Genomic DNA, 16,929 nt, shown 5'->3' with positions numbered 1-16,929 from the left:
TTGTGCACTGCATGCGAAAATACCCTAGACACTCTCCTGGAGAATAACGTCACTTTCCCCAAAACCGTGCGTTGCGTGTTGCATGGGTCGCGCTGCAGCGAACATATCGTGTGTCCGCATTATTAATAATGCTGAAACCGTATCAGACGACCTTGTGACAGGAGCAAATCAAACACTTAGCAAATTATATTTATGGTCATTTGAAAATTCATTACTAATCAATAATGCCAAAACCAAAGCGGTCATTTTCCGTGCGAAATCAACGTCATGTAATACCTCCACTGCCCTGCTTATAAATGACTCTGTAATTGAATTTTCTTCCACTCTTAAATCACGGGATTTTTTCCTTGAGTTGATGCTGTGGGACCATCATACTGATTTCCTGCGCACTAAACTTTCTCGGGTTTTAGGTATGCTTAGAAAATGTTGACATTTGCTTCCACCGCATCTCATGCGCTTACTATATAACCCACTTTTTGACTCGCAGCTGCGTTACTGCCATTTAGTTTGGGGAAACAGCACAAAAATAGCTCTTCAAAATCTAGTCATTATGCAGAAGAATGCCCTACGCGCAGTTGCAAATCAGCTTAATCATGCCCACTCTCATTCACTTTTCGCAAAATATGAGGTAATTAAAGTTAGTTTGCTCTATGTGTACAAGCTACTGGTAACTCTCAAATCAGAGATGCATAAAAGGCGCAAAACCCTGCATGAAACAGCAAAATTAAGAGAAAATACTTCGCCTCGCCCTACTCGATATCCAGAAATTTGGTTCGTACCGACACCTCGCATAAATTACGGCATGCAGATGATTTGTTTCAGTCTTCCACAAGCACTAAATAAACTGCACCTCCCTGCTGAAAAACTACGTACATTACAAAAAAAAAGAGTTGTTCGCGGTCATTGCTTCAAGGAACTGCGAATGATGTTTCCTGCGAATGATGCGAATGATGTGCCTGGATTCACGGAGCAATCCAGGCAGCCTTCGCAACCAGGCAGAGGCTAACCGCCTTCTTCGTTCATTGCAGAAGTGCGCGTTTGAGGAGCGGAATCCGAAGCTGCTACCGTCACCGCTGGTGGAACCTACACGTGTCCACGGATCGTCCCCCTCCCTCCGTTCTCTACTGGCAAGCCGCACCTGCGCACTACTGACCGATATCAACGGCGTCCCCTATATAACCGCAGCACGACGGTCCCCACATCATTCGCGGAGCAATCCAGGCAGCCTTCGCAACCAGGCAGAGGCTAACCGCCTTCTTCGTTCATTGCAGGTGTGTATCCTGTATCTTTGATTACAAACATCGATCTTAGGCTACTGGATTGCTCCGTTCGTGTTTGTGTCCAGCGTGGGTGATAAGCCTCCTTCAACCATAAAAGAACTTTTAAAGGCTATGACTGACTTGAGTGCGCAGTTTGACTGTAAGCAAAGTGAAGTAAAGCAAGATTTAAAGCATGTGATTGATACCGAAATGGAATCTGTCAAAACTTCAATGGGCTTTATCAATGAAAAGTTCGAAGAATTTAGAACAGAGATCTCTGAGCTCAAAAAGACCCTGTCTGACGTGAAAAACGCAAACCAGAAATGAAAAAAGAAAACAACGGACTCACAAAGGAAGTGAAAACTCTCAGGCACGAATTAACTGAACTGCAGCAGTACAGTAGAAGAAATAACCTTGAAATCAAAGGCATCCCTCCAGCACCCAGTGAAAATCTGATTTCAGTGATGACATCAATCTGTCATCTCTTGAGCACCAAGTTCGATGAATCCGATGTTGAAGCTATCCATCGTGTGCCCTCAAAAAACAAGGATGAACCCAACATCATTGTTAAGTTTGCTTCCAGGAAAGTGAGAGACGGCATTCTGAAAACAGCGAAAAAGCAACGGCTGAGCACTACACTTCTGAGCTTTGACGATCACGAGAATCCCGTGTTCATCAACGAACATTTGTGCCCGGCAAACAAAATTTTGCTAGGTAAAGCACGGAAAGCCAAAAAGGAAAAGCAGTGGAAACACACATGGGTATCAGATGGCAAGATCCTGATGCGCAAGACAGATACCTCGCATGTTCTACATATAACCTGTGACGATGATCTTGCTCAGGTAGTCTAGAAACATGGCCTTTTCCGTTGAGGAAATCAGTGCTAAGTGGCACGAGAGCGAAAACCTTTCCATTTTTCATTGCAATGTCCGCAGCATAAATAAAAATCTAGACCAACTCACTGTACATTTATCGCAACATTTATTCCAGTAAGATCTTATCGCTGTAACTGAAACCTGGCTTAAGAAAGGAGAAATACCGTACATACCGGGTTACACAACGCTATCTTTACCAAGAGATAGCACCGCACGAGGGGGTGGCGTTGCTTTTTTTATAAAAAACGGCATAGATTATCAGCAGCTCTCGGATTCCTCTCCGAGCTCTAAAACCACGGAAGCACTTTTTAGTCGCCTTAAGACAGACGTCGTAATAGGCGTGGTATATCGTCCGCCAAACACGTGCAAAAGTCAGTTCATATCTGATATGGTGTCCATTCTGGTTCCTCTGATGTCTTTTAATAATCAGTTAGCAATAGTTGGTGATTTCAATATTGACTTATCAAAGAATGACTGTCCAGATTATATTTTCTTACTGGAATCGTCCAACCTCAAGAACGTTATCAATGTGCCCATTAGAATTACACATCAGTCTGCAACAATTATTGATCACATCTTATGTAACCGTGATATGGATGCCTGTGCTGGTGTTTGTAATCAAAACATTGCTGATCACTGTTCAACTTTTCTGTTCCTGCCACGGTCGGGTATCGATTGTACTTGCCCTACCCATACCAATGTATTTTCACGGGTGGACTACGCGCATGTCAGGCGTTTGCTCGAATCTATTCATTTCGAAAATCTGTGTCACAGTGACGTTCACACAGAATTTGCTAACTTCGTATCTGCTGTTACCGATGCAATTACTAAGTCAACGCTGAAGTTTTCTCGGCGCAACTATAAACATGCCATATATCCTTGGATTACTGAGGAAATACTCACAGTATTGAAAAAAAGGATTCATACTACAATAAGCTCAAAAACAACAGAACAAATGCTTATTACTTGAAACAGTTTAAGTATTACAGAACCAAATCCGTGGCGCTGATGAGAAAATCAAAGAAATTGTATTATACTAATTTGGTTAATCGTCAAGGAAATGACACTAAGCAAATATGGAAGATTGTAGGAGAAGTTACGGGAACAGTTAAAAGAAAACAGATCGTTCCTGACAACTTGTCAATAGATACTGCAGACCAGTTTAATCAGTTCTTCTCAACCTACAGTCAGAACAGTGCGCAACCTACTTCCTTAGCTTCAGTGACATCCAGCATACCTCGATGTATCAATAATGAATTCAGTTTCTCGAACATTACTAGCGATGAAGTTGCAAGTGTTGTGGCGAACATGCCCACGAATAAAGCGGCCGGGCCAGACGGCATAATGGCTAAGGTAATCAAGGACAACATTGATTTGTTTTGTGTTCCTTTGTGCAGAATATTCAATCACGCGATACACTCTAGCTTATACCCCGATACTTTAAAAGTTGCAAAAGTTGTCCCGACATTTAAAACTGGTGACCCTAACAACCCGTCTAGTTACAGGCCAATATCTGTACTGAGTGTCGTCAATACCATTTTAAAATTAATTGCTTTCCAACTGAAAACCTTTCTTTATGCTAATCATATTATTTGTCCTCAGCAACACGGATTTGTTTCTAGCAGGTCCACGTCCACGGCTGTAGTTACTCTATCACAGCTTATCCTATCTGCTCTTCATAACCATAATGTTGCTGTAAGCGTATTTATAGACACCAAAAAAGCTTTCGACACAGTCTCACACTCCATTCTTTTAATGAAACTGGAAGCATATGGCGTGCGTAGCGGGGCACTTGAATTCTTTAAAATTTATCTTTCTTCACGACAGCAGCAAGTTGTCCTCAAACAGTTCAAGTCTGCATACCAAACTGTTTCGTGTGGTGTACCCCAGGGGTCAGTTCTGGGACCGCTTTTATTTTCACTCTTTATTAATGACCTCCCCAATGCAATACAGTGTTCTCAAATTTTGATATATGCGGATGACACTGCACTTATCTTTACTGGCAACACACTTGAGTCAATAGAAAATCCTATTAACAATGAACTCCAACGTATCTCGACCTGGTTTCGTACTAATAATCTAACTTTAAGCACTGAAAAAACTAAATATGTTATTTTTCGTTCAAAACAAAAGTGTATTGAATCAAGTGATTTTTCTATATGTGTTGACAACAATGTTATTGATAGTGTGTCTTCTTTTAAATATTTAGGGGTCATGTTTGACTGCCACTTGTCTTGGAAGGAACAGGTGCACAGTGTGTGTAAAAAGGTTGCGTACGGTTGTTTTACCTTCGCTAACGCACGGCGGCACTTTCCACCTGCTATTCTTAGATCACTGTATTTCATTATGTCATAGTCATCTCAGTTATTGCAGTGAATCATGGGGAATCACATACAAAACGTATTTATCACCATTGCTAAGACTACAAAAACGTGCCTTGAAAACCATGGAATTAGCTTCTTCGAATAGTTCTAAAAATAACATTTTTGACGCAATGCAAATCATGTCATTCACAAACTTACGCGATTACAAAATAGCTCTTATGGTTAATAATATTATAAATACCAACTACCCCTTACCTCTTGGTGCATTCAGTATTCCCGTCCGCAACACTAGACAAGCCAGCAATGGCAATTTTAACCTTCCTATTTGCCATAATGCGTACGGAGAAAGACGAATAGAATTTACAGGAGCGAAAATTTGGAACTCGTTGCCAATTGAAATAAAGCAAGCTAGGAATTTCAAACTGACATGCAAGAAACATTTTTTGGGAATGGAAGCAAGGCTATAAAGTTAGTTTTTCTTCAATGTGTTTGTGATTGCTGTCCTATATGTTATTTTGTATTGGACTGCTTACTAGCCTCATTGGCTATCGGTCCAAATATCTGTGTATACATTTTGTTTGTGTTACTCAATAAAGACTTCTTGATTCTTGATTCTTTGAATGTATCATTTTGTAATCATGTGTTCTGTTTATTTCTTTTCCATTTCTTTTCTGGCACTACATAATGTTCTTTTGGTGTTTTCTGCTTGGTGATGTTTTGCTGTTGATGATACTCTTTTCCCTGCTGCCGCTGTCGACGTAGATGTTTTGCTTCTATGGAAGGTGAGGCCTGTCAAGCCACAAAACCGTGGCTTACACCTCGCGCTCCTTATCACAGTTTGCTGTACAGCGTTTTCTTCTCGTATGTTTTTGTGATGTAACTTTTTGGCTGTGGTAGAAATAAAGAAACTCATATAAACTCAACTCATATTTTTTTCTCTTTTTAAGCCCGCTCTCTTTCTATCTCCTGCTCGTTGTGACATAGGTGTTTCGGGCAGGGTAACATTACAATTATTTATTTATATCTGCCCAACCATCATCTATTTTCGAGACCATGACATGCCGTGACTGCCGCGGACCAACGGCGGGGCGGAAAGCGCGGCGAAATTGTCTTGGCTACCAACGCATTGAAGTTCGTATCGTATTTTATCAATAATAGTGCGAACTGCGCATGGCGATATCAGCTGTGAAAGAAGTAATATGTTAAAATTAAAAAATTCTAACTTATACTTTGTGCGACAGCAAGCAGACTACTAAGTATAGAAACGTGACAATACAAAACAAGCGTCAGTTTCGCACACTCCTCATTAGTTAGGGCAGCCATGGCAGCAACGGTTGAGCGCTTGAGGTGTGCGATTTCTCATCGTGTTCCGCGGGAACATGGTGTTTAAAGAACCTCGACATAGAACTAATTATTCGGTTATTATTGCTGGCCAGATTGTTCAACAGTTCTTTCCTTGATGTAGCTGAAGGACGACAGTTTGATGGATTTTACTACTCGGCGAAGTGGACCCGTCACTATTAATTAGGACCACAAGTCGTTTTCACCGGCTGGAATCGTTACCTTTCCAGGTGCGTACTCAGTTCTCACATTGAAGTGCATTTTATGCTGTTTTTGCGTCCGTAATGAAACAGTTCCAGCGCAACAGTTACGCTCACTCGTTTGGCTGTTTTGCCAAACTCGCTGTGCATTGAAACAAAGGCTGATGATGTATGCAACTGGCCTCTACTACCGAAATGTGGGCATGCGTTTGGATGGTGTGCCGAAGTGCATGTGGAAGCACACTCCGCTGAGCACGACTGCCTTTTAGTGCCGCAAGGGCACATTTGACGTTTCATAGACTTGCGTCGGTACTTATGGCGTACATTACTGGGCTTGTTTGTAGAGGTTGCTGTGCTATTCTCTTGTAATAAAGGAGTAATTACTCATTGGCATCCACCCGAGCGCAGCCATACGGCTACAAAGGAAAGCTATACAGCTTTCTCAGAAACTTCGTAGTAAAGGAAAAATTCGTCCTGGTCCGGGGTTCGAACCCAGGACCACCGCTTCACCGGAGCAGTCGCTCTACTCCGCTCTACTTTGTGGCGGTGGCAGATCACAACTCTGCTCCTGGGTGTATTGCATAAGCCCGGTTGGCCTTTCCGCGTCCGTGCTTCGGCACGCGTCCGCCACGGTAACCTGGGTACCTAAAGGTATCCAGGGCCAAAGGAAAGGAACGGGGTAACTGGGTGGTAAGTCCCTACTCTGGCCCAGGACTCCTATCTGAGAGGGCAAAAGCGGCACTGGGCCCAGCAAGGCCTTTGTCATTAATTCTTGGCGCTATGGACAAAAATACAAATATAAACCTAAGCGGCCGTCGAGCGGCGGGCGCTCCGAGATTGAGAGAGTGCGATCTGAGGGAAGGGTCCTCTGGTGCAGAGGGGAGTTCTGGGGCTCCCCCTGCTTTGTGCAGCCTTTGTGGCAAGACCTTTCGTACACAAAAAGGGTTGAGAATTCACATTCGGAAGATGCACAAAGACGTGAAACTGAGTGCAGTTGGTGGTTCGGGGCACCACCATGATGTTACAGGAGCCTCTGGAAAAGAGGACAGAGGTTCCTGCGGGAGAGAGTTCAATGACCAACAACTCGGTGCGGGTCCTAGCGCACGAGTTGTGACTGCTTGCAGGACGCAGTGAAAGGACAAACCAATGACGACTAGGGCCAAGGCCCGGATGAGACAGGAGACTCATACAGATCGAAATGTTGCCAGTTCAGGGACCCCAGAGGTCCTAATCCAACCTGGAACAGACGCAGACCAGGTCAACGCAGAAAGGGGAAAAGGGTCGTTGTCACACAGCGAGCACGACTTGCTGTGTTCGTCGATCGAGGGTAGTGACCTCGATGCAATCCCGCGGGATGTTCCCAGTCACAGCGGGACAGAGGTGTCAGAGGCTAGGAAGGAAATGGGGGCAGAACTCCTGGTGAAAGCACGAACTGTGTGCCCGGACCGCGCCAAACTAAATAGTCCGGGTTCCACGGTGGTTCGGCGTGCGAGTAGCCAGCGAGGGACGCCCTCTGAGTACTCCAACACACACCACTTGGGTGTGGGTGCACGAACTGCGGTCCAGGATGGCGCGAACAGAAATGATCCTGGACCCGCGGTGCGACGGCGTGTTCCCCCCCCCCTCTCCCCCCGAGTGGGACGTTTGCTCGTCTTCCAACGAGTTTATCTAGTGACCTGTCGAGCAACGCTCGGCAGGTTTTGGAAAACGCTCAGCAGGGTGCTGCTTTTGTGTTTTGCCGGGCTAACGCCCCGGTATACGCGGTTTTCGCGGCTGCTGCCCCGGCAGACGCGGTTTTGGTTGCTCCTGCACTGGTAGACACAGTTTCGTGACTTTCGCGGGACCCCGCCCCGGTAGACGCGGTTTCTGTGGATCCAGCGGGCATCGATGGAGAGGTGTCATTCACCTCGACTCTTCGAGGGACAATCCATGCTTCCCAGCGTTCTGGTCATGTTGCGGTTCGAAAACGGAGCTCCGTGGGGTGGGGGGGGGGGCGAAGTCCATTTCGCCCCTTCGTCCATTTCCTCTGCTGTCGAATCTTCGGTCTCTCGTCGTTGGTCGTCTCCGGCGGCGTCCGGATCCGGGTCGGATGCTCCATCTTCCGATAGTGATGTAGTTGTGCGAAAGCATCCTGGCGCTAGGCGCATGGTAATTAGTTCAAGTAGTGTTAGTAGTTCCGGGTGCGAAGGGGATGATGTTTAAGTTTTCAAGTTTATTGCACAGAAAAAATATACAAAGTTCACGGTGAATGAGGCATCTGCATCCTTAGCCAGTGGCTAGTTTCGGATCCATTACAAACATGTTACATATCTAGGCAGTTGAACAAGGCTGAACATACAAAACTTATAACTAATATAATGGAATAAAAATAATCAATTCAACAGTAAGGGGAGGTGTATTGTTCTGACAGCATGTACTTTTTTAGAGCAGGTGCAATGTTCGAGATGGACTTAATGCTGAATGGGATGATATTCCAAACTTTGGCGCTGACAAATGCTATGCTTCTACATCCGTATACATTGTGTGTTGTGGGTAAATTGAGGTTATTGTTGTCAGCGTGTCTGGTGTGACTTGAAGGAAGCTTCAGAATGGAAGAATTCTGAAATGCACTGCCGATGGTGTGATGTCTGTCGCGGGTCCATCTACTGCTAGGCAGGACCAACTTGCTAGGCTGCAGAGCGCGGTGTTGAGTTCCGATTCTGACGAATCACCAGAGCTCAGCCACAACACGTGTATAGACTGCGGCAGAACTTTTACAACAAGGGTAGGCCTCAGTCTTCATCGTAAACGGGCCCTCCTACACGCGTACAATGCTGACATAGTGGTCAGCAAGACGAAACCGCGATGGCTTCCGGAGGAGAACTTCAGGCTGGCTTCTCGAGAAGCACAGATCCTGAAGAAGGCAAGGGATGATAGGGTCCATGTCTACAACATGAACGAGAGCTTGCAGGCGCTTTTTAGACATCGTACATTCGATAGTCTGAAGTCGCACCGGCGCAAGGCTGCGTACAAGGCGTTAGTGAAAGATCTCCTTGCCAAACCATCGGAGCCACTAACCGAGTTAGCTAGTGTCAGTTGTGACAATGAAGCTGCGGCCAGTATACCTCAGAGCGCTACCACTACCCAAACAGATCACGACCTTAATCGTGATGAACTAAGATATTTGTTAAGCAGACCATGTCCCCGACTTTTCGGGGCTGACGACCTACGGGCGATCGCAAAGCTGTACCTGGATGGACAGGATGTTCTTCCTGCATTCAACAACTATTTAAGACAATACTTCCGCGACCAACCGCCCCGGCGTGTGCAACGACAGACACAACGAAAGAAAAAGACGCCGAGCAAACGAAAGAAACAGAGCATGGAGTACGCCCGATTCCAAGAAGAGTTCAAGAAGTGCCAAGGGCGGTGCGCGCGAGAGGTACTAGATGGATCCAAACAGGCAAACGTGCAGGACACTTCGGCCTTTCTACACACGTGGAAAGAGATAATGGAAATGGAGCCACCGTCTCTACCTCTTGGTACTGAAGCAGGAAATGTGACAGAAGTATCCCTCTTCCAGCCTGTCTCCAGGAACGAGCTAAAAGGCAGCAATGCCGAGGTTGAATTCGGCACCAGAACCTGGCGGCTTGACAGCGAAGGATCTACGGGGGGTGCCTGTCTCGGTGCTAAAGATTATCTTGTCACTAATCATGCTTTTGGGGCGACTGCCGGTCTGCTTGAATGGAGCTCGCACCATTTTCATCCCGAAAAAGGAGAACGCGAGCGAGCCAGGAGAATTTAGACCAATCACGGTGGCCCCCATTTTGGTGAGGCTGTTCCACAAGATTCTCGCAGCCAGACTACAGTGCGCCGTCCCATTAGATATGAAGCAGCGGGCGTTTATGCCCGTGGACGGCTGCGCCGAAAACATACATCTGTTGGCGGGTGCCATCCACGAAGCCAGACAACGATACCATCCGCTGTTCATGGCAACTCTTGATATAGCCAAGGCGTTCGACCGGGTTACTAAAGGAGCCATCCTTGAGGGTCTCCTACGCAAGGCATTGGACCAGCCTTTTCTGAGGTATATCAGAGACTTCTACGATGGTGCCGAGACAGCTCTTGCTTTCCGAGGATCAACGCAATATGTCAAGCCTACAAGGGGAGTTCGACAAGGGGACCCGCTCTCACCGATGCTATTTAACGTAGTGCTGGACGAATGGTTGGCGGGTTGCCCGCCGGAGATAGGATTCAAAAGTGGCTCTTTAGTAGTAAATGCCATGGCCTTCGCCGACGACCTCCTTCTCATGGCATCAACGTCGGCAGGTCTCCAAGAACAACTGGACGACCTGTATGCCCACCTCACACCACGAGGACTTACCAATAATGCTACCAAGAGTCTGACGGTGGCATACCTCCCGCACGCAAAAAAGAAAATTACCAAGATAGACGACAGCCAGCAGTTGACCATCGGCGCTGATGAGATTCCAAAGGCCACAGTAGAAACAACGTGGCGCTACCTGCGGCTGACCTTTTCCCCCCAAGGTATGACACCATCAGATATCATGGCTGAGTTGAAGCTCTGGCTGCAGAGAGTTAGTGCGGCACCTCTGAAGCCGCAGCAGCGCCTGGTGATGCTCCGGTCCTACCTCTTGCCGCGACTTATGCACCGTGTGGTGCTTGGTCCGGCCACCTCAAAGTTATTGACGAAACTAGACAAGACGACACGAGCTGCTGTGCGACGCTGGTTGCGTTTGCCACATGACGCAACGCAGGCTATCTTTCATGCGGCCATTGACGATGGCGGACTGGGCATTTTGTCGTTCCGGGCCACGGTACCCTGTTTAAAGCTCAAACGACTGAAGGCACTGCGAGACTCAACAAACGAATCTTGTACCGTGCTGGCAGAGATGACGTACCTGACCGACAAGATTGCCAAAGCAGAAAAGATGGCAACCTACAATGGAAAGGCCTTAATTTCTGGGAAGATCGTCAAAGAGATTTGGAGGAATCAGCTATACACCAGCGCGGACGGTGCATCCCTCCGGGGTGCGGGAAATGCCCCAGGTTGCAACACCTGGATCCGGGAGGGAACATACCTTCTCAGCGGCCGCGATTTCATCGACGCCCTGAAATTCCGGCATAACGCTATGCCTGTGCTTGCCCGCACCAAACGGGGCAGGGATGTTTCCATAACTTGCCGAGCTGGATGTTCGGCCATGGAAACACTCCGCCACGTCACTCAGATGTGTCATCGCACCGACCAAGCCCGGACCTCGCGGCACGACTCCATTGTACGGTACATCGCAAAGCGGGCACGCGAGCTCGGTTTCGAAGTCGAGATGGAGCCCCACTTCCTGACCAAACAGGGCACGAAAATTCCGGACCTGATCCTCAAAAGAGAGGGTCAGACGGTCCTTCTGGATGCCCAAGTGGTTGGGGGGAAGGGCGTAACACTTTCACAGGCCCACGACATCAAGGCGTAAAATATGCCATTCCCGAACTGATTCAGCAACTACCAGGTAGCTCGAAACCTATCCTGTCCGCGGTGACAATATCCTACCGTGGAGTTTGGGCCGCAGCTTCAATAAAAATTCTTAGAGACCTTGGTTTTGCACAAGCGTACTTTAAAATACTAACTCTCCACTGCCTGCAGGGGGGGGGGGGGGGGTTCAGGCCTTCAGACGTCACCAACAGATGACGGCCTTTAGAAGGTCCTGATTACGGGGGCCCTTATCTCGCGATCCTCTCTCTTACCAACCTCCGGTCCTACTGCCGGCAAACAGTAGTAATTTGTCACCTATAAACGTGAACAATTATGCTTTGTTTTCTAGCAACCCTGACTGATTGGGCTCGGCAGAAGAGTATTGCTGCTAGCGCAGCTCTAAACCTGACGATTATGCTCAACGAGAAGATTCAAGATTCAGTGAAAGCGCGAAGCCCCGAGCGCAATAAAACAGAGAAGCACTCAAAAGTCGTCTGCAGTGTTTTGGGCTCCCGCGATGGCCATGTACTCGCTTACTGAAATGTATTTGAGCTAGCTAGAGTGCTTCGACGTCCCGACGCCTCCATAGGGAAGTTTGTGGCTGGGATGCAGTGGGCCCCCTTGCATTTGGGTTTGAAACAGGTGCCCGCTCCATCTGGGATTGCAGCGGGTATCGGCTGCATTGGGATTGCAACTGGTTCCAGTCGCTATTGGTTCCAGTCCAACAGGTTTAAGGAAGAAATGTCCAGTTGTAACTGGGACCAGTGCAACTGGAAATGTGTTCCTGAAATCAGTTGGCCTGGAACTAGTTAGAAATTTTCACCTGGGATGCCTTTTCAAACAAAGCCCACACACCGCCACCCCGACCAGAAACACGATTTGAAAAGAGTGTTTGGTAGCTGTCGAAGCGGGGAACGTGTATTTCAATGCTGCACCATGTTTCCGAGATCATAATGGCATGAAAGGACACGCTGCAGCATTTAAATAATGCAGTAATTGTGATTCCTTGTTTCTAACTGACTAGCATTAATATAGAGACATTTTAAGCCTGTTGAAAAACACTGAGTTGATGTGGCTTTTAAATTCATCCGGAAGAGCGTATGGGTAAATAACTAAGGTTCAGCGCAAGTCGTGCGATGTCAGTATATGTAACATTAAGTGAGCTGATCAAGGTCAGGGGATTTGGTAATGTGAATTGCTGACATACAGCAGTATTTTTCCGTTAATGTGCCACAGATACATCTTTCAAGAGTTGCGGTTTACTTTTAGCCAGATTTTCGGGCAGGGGTGCTTCGTTTTCAGCAGCGATCCGTTCCTTCCGATTCGCTCACCACATGTCTCTCACGTTTTCTGAAATCAGGTCGCTGCGTGGTCGAGCTCGTGTTTGTGTGCGGCTTCGGTGTAGTGGATGCAACGTCTTCATGTGGTGAGGTCGGTTGATGATTTTCGTAGTTTCGCCAGTAAGCAACCTCACCTACAAAGTTTCTATTTTTTAGTTTCCCCTGCGGAGGCTGTGGGACCTTCTGCGAAGCAGCGCTGCGTATCTACGGCCCGGCGACACAAAACGTGACTTTGGCGGGGATGGTGAGCGGTAGAGATGGCTAGATGACCCGTACTCTTCTCGGCGCAGCTACTCGTCTATATTCCGCAGCCAATGGCCGGGACGCGTTCGTGGGGCATGAATTTAGAAGCCACGCAAGCCATTTCTTTTGTAGAGGCAGTGCCGAAGAATGTGTCCGGGTTCGCCGCAACGGAAGCAGAACGGGCGCAGCTGGTCAGGTCGGGTGCTGGTCCTCCAGAGGTCGGCGTTTCTTGGGTGAGCTTGCAACTGAGTTGGGCGGGGGGGGGGGGGGGCGATTGTGACCTTTGTGGCGGTGTGTGCTTTATAAGAACTTCTATTTGGGCTAGATTGTGCATTGTGCTCGAGAAAGGTAAAGAGTAGCGCGGAAAAAACACACAACTATCTCCTACGTCGTTCTTCAGCTGTGTGTGTGTTTTTTCGGTGCTACTGTTTCCCTTTCTCGAGTGCGGTGTGTACGTCTCCTGAGGCTGAATGAGAGGACGCCTCTGGCTGCGCACTGTGGCTGCGTAACTCCTGGCCTGGGCTGTGCGGCCGTTACAGTCGCGGTGCCAAGTGCCTGTTGCACTTCTTCTCGCACCACGTCCATGAGGGTCACTACTTGAGGCTGGGGGAAGTTGGCAGCAGTCGTCGTAGCTCCTCAACTCCTCGCAAATGATTTCACGGAAAATTTTCCCCAAGTTGTATCTAGTAGTGGTTGTCGTGTCCGGATGCAGAGGCATAAGCAGGGTGATTTTACTTCTGAGTCCGGACGTCGAGGGTCTTCTTGATCACGCAGGCTGCCTGAATGAATTCATCGACGATTTTTGGCGGCTGGCGGATGTGGCTGGCAAAGAGTTGTTCTTTTACGTCGCGCATTAAAACCGAACTTTCTTTTCGACGCCCATCTCAGGGTCAGCGGGGTGAAAGTGGCGCGTCCTGCCTTCGACGTAACCGCGAACGGGCTCGTTCAGAAGCTGGATCCAAGACTTGCGTAGTTGTTCGGCTCGTTCTTTCCTCACGACACTGGTGAATACCTCCAAAAAATCTTTCTTGAGTAGCCCACTTAAAGGAAAAAGAATACGGTCACTGACCAAGTCAAGAAATATTAGACGTTTCGGAACATCGTACGGGTTCCTTGATCACTGAGCGGGACAGGAAGCGCCGCTACTCATATACGCAACACATGACGTAACGAGCGTGCGTAGATTGGTGGCATATTTCCTTGCATCCGGTTCATGGTAGCTGGTGTCGACTGGATGGTTAGCGGTTCCAGCAGCCGCCGAGATGACACGTTCCTTTCCTTCGCGACGACAGTGGCGTGGTCCCAGTCAATCGCGTGACCATGTTCTTGCACATGCTGTGCAATGGCGTTAGTCGCGTGATTATTATTTCTTACGTAACGTTTGTGTTCACTGAGCCGTCTCGTAAGCTTTCCCGTCTCACCAATGTACACCTGGGGGCAGTCAGCACATGATATCTGGTATATGACGCCAGGATACTCTTCAATCAGCAGTCTATCTTTCACGTTCACGAGCTGGTTACGGAGCTTGCTGGTCGGGATGTGGGCAATGCGCAGGTCGTATTTTGAAAATACGCGCGATAGTGCCTCGCTGATTCCCCGCACGTAAGGAATGGCTGCACGCGCCTGGAACATCTTGTCGGTCTGTGTTTCCGGCTTCAATATCCGCTTTTCAATTTTGCAGATAAAGCGACTATGATAGCCATTGCAAGTCAGCTCCCGGTGGACCGTCTTCAGTTCGTTCTTTAATGAGTTGTCAGCTGAGGAAATGCGTACGGCACGTGTTATTAAAGATGATACCACTGACGTCTTGTGGCCGGCCGGATGACAAGACGTAAAATTGAGGTAGCGACCTGTATGCGTAGGCTTCCTATAGACCGAGAAGGTGAGGGCGCCCTCATCCCTGCGGACCAGTACATCCAAGAAAGGTAATGCGCCGTCTTTCTCAAGTTCCAGGGTGAACTGTGTATGCGCATTCTGGGCATTTAGGCTGTCCAGGAAGCGTGAGACGTCTTGCTTCTTCAAAATACAGAAGCAGTCGTCCACGTACCGGTAGTAGACTTTCGGTGCAGGATTGAAGATGGATAGTACCTTTTCTTCCAAGGCTTCCATTATTAAATTGGTCGTTGTAACGGATATCGACGCTCCCATTGCCGTTCCCCGTGTCTGCTGGTAGAAGCTGCCGCCGTAAGAAAAGTACGTGTTGCCAAGGCAAAATCTCAGAAGCTCGCAAAGTTCGGGGACGTCGAAGGGTGTGCGGCCAGGGAGACCAGTGTCAGCTTGCAGGGATGTCTCGCACGTATCTACTGTCAAGTCCACTGGTACGCTAGTGAAAAGCGACGTGACGTCGAAGGAAACCAAGATGTCATATTCACTCAGCCAGATACCATGCAGCTTGGAAACAAACGTGGACGAATTTCCGACGTGCGTCGGGGTTTTACCGGATAGAGGACTCAACACCTGGTGAAGATAGCCTGCGAGCCGATAGAGCGGCGACCTGGTGAAGTCGACAATAGGTCGAAGTGGTACACCAGGCTTGTGGACTTTGGGCAGGCCGTAAATTGCAGGTGCTGAGCCGTTCGTGCAGAGCAGCCGGTAATAAAGACTCTTTTGGTGTGGAGGGACCAAGTTGAACCGTCTGGCGAGCAGTTTTTGCAGCTTGGTTTGCAGTCTGCTGGTTGGGTCATAGGCTAGAGGAGTATAAGTCTGATGGTCCTCGAGAAGGGCCAACATCTTGTTGTTATACTCGCTCCTGTCAAGCAAGACTGTAGCGTTTCCTTTGTCGGAAGGAAGGATGGCGATGCTACTGTTCCTCCGCAGGCTGCGAATGGCTTGCTTCTCAGCTACCGACGTCTGCATTCTTGCACTGTGTTTCCGCAAACCGGAGAGCACTCCAACAGCACGGGTGCGTGCCTCTTCTCGAACGGCAGAGGGGAGTTGACTTACCGCTCTTTCGACCGCGCACACCACCTCGCTTGGCCTCGGTGATGTTTCCGTGTTGAAATTCAAACCGCGGGAATGCACCTCAGCCTCCTTCTCCGTCGGCGTATACGAGGATAGGTTCATAACGATTTGTGCGCCTTGTCCCGCTCAGTGATCAAGGAACCCGTACGAGGTTCCGAAACGTCTAAAAGTTATTGACTTGATCAGTGACCGTATTATTTTTCCTTTAACTCAATGCCTGACCAGACGTATTTTCGTCGAACTATTGATTATAGTAGCCCACTTATCAATAGGGGCGACTCGTGGTTTTCACACTACGTACGTGCTGAGCCCTCGAGTGAAAATAATATGTGTCCGATTTTCGCCGCATCATCACAATTGCTGAATAATGCCACACGCTCAAATTGGTCCAACCATTCTTCGGGGCATTCACCTTGAGAGCCATTGAATGTTGGCGGCATCCACGGCTGCTGCAGGATGACCGGGGCCGACGTCTTTGATGAGACCATAGTTGACTTTGCGGCATCTTTTCGCTGTCTGGTGTGCTCCGGTAGGGTACCGAACTGAGGCTGACCTTCCTGGAGATGCTGCCTGGCTCGTTGAACTGGTGGCTCGTTCTCCGGAGCAAAGCGCAGAGGGCTGGAGTCACGACTTGTCGGGGGTATCCGGTACATGGACGGCGTCCTAGCACCTTCACCAGATGCCATGTGAGGGTGACTGAAATCCGGAGGGCAGAAAGAGCAAAAATAGCGTCTAAACAAAACTCGGCTTTTGGGTTAACTTGCGCCAACAATGGACTGGATCACACGGTGGCGGCATTGCAACAAGCGTGCTCGGCTGTCGTTCGAACTGAATACATGTTGCTTTCAGCAGCCCTTAATTTAAATCTGATAGCGTACTTTGCAGATACGCGTGCAAATTACCGCAACGTACTAGAGGA

General features: G+C 48.2%; 1 protein-coding gene and 1 pseudogene across 1 annotated transcript; one reads left to right on the top strand and one right to left on the bottom strand.

Moving 5' to 3' along the window:
* Nucleotides 1-1,475: 1,475 nt before the first annotated feature.
* LOC149367403 (uncharacterized) lies at nucleotides 1,476-2,216 on the top strand (annotated as a pseudogene).
* Nucleotides 2,217-13,642: 11,426 nt separating this feature from the next.
* On the bottom strand, nucleotides 13,643-16,696 carry LOC149367402 (uncharacterized). Its single transcript, XM_089573873.1, has 3 exons — nucleotides 16,404-16,696; nucleotides 14,471-15,912; nucleotides 13,643-13,689 (listed from the first exon to the last, which is right to left on the bottom strand). The coding sequence occupies exons 1-3, from the start codon at nucleotides 16,694-16,696 to the stop codon at nucleotides 13,643-13,645; spliced, it is 1,782 nt and encodes a 593-aa protein (XP_089429999.1).
* Between the last annotated feature and the right edge of the window lie 233 nt (nucleotides 16,697-16,929).

Source organism: Amblyomma mixtum, chromosome 1 (assembly GCF_055824585.1).
Source record: "Amblyomma mixtum isolate Tamu chromosome 1, ASM5582458v1, whole genome shotgun sequence".
NCBI classification, from domain to species: domain Eukaryota; kingdom Metazoa; phylum Arthropoda; class Arachnida; order Ixodida; family Ixodidae; genus Amblyomma; species Amblyomma mixtum.
Note: the sequence above shows the minus strand (reverse complement) of the source record. Positions and strands in the feature narration are given on the sequence as shown.

Bases quoted from the DNA above. Each gene is read 5' to 3' on its own strand.
- LOC149367402 (XM_089573873.1), bottom strand. From the start codon at position 16,696: ATGGCATCTGGTGAAGGTGCTAGGACGCCGTCCATGTACCGGATACCC. The intron at 15,913-16,403 runs GTTGGACCAATT...GCGGAAACACAG, and splicing joins GGTGAATGCCCCGAAGAATG to TGCAAGAATGCAGACGTCGG. The intron at 13,690-14,470 runs GTGAGACGGGAA...ATTTGCGAGGAG, and splicing joins CTGCCCCCAGGTGTACATTG to TTGAGGAGCTACGACGACTG.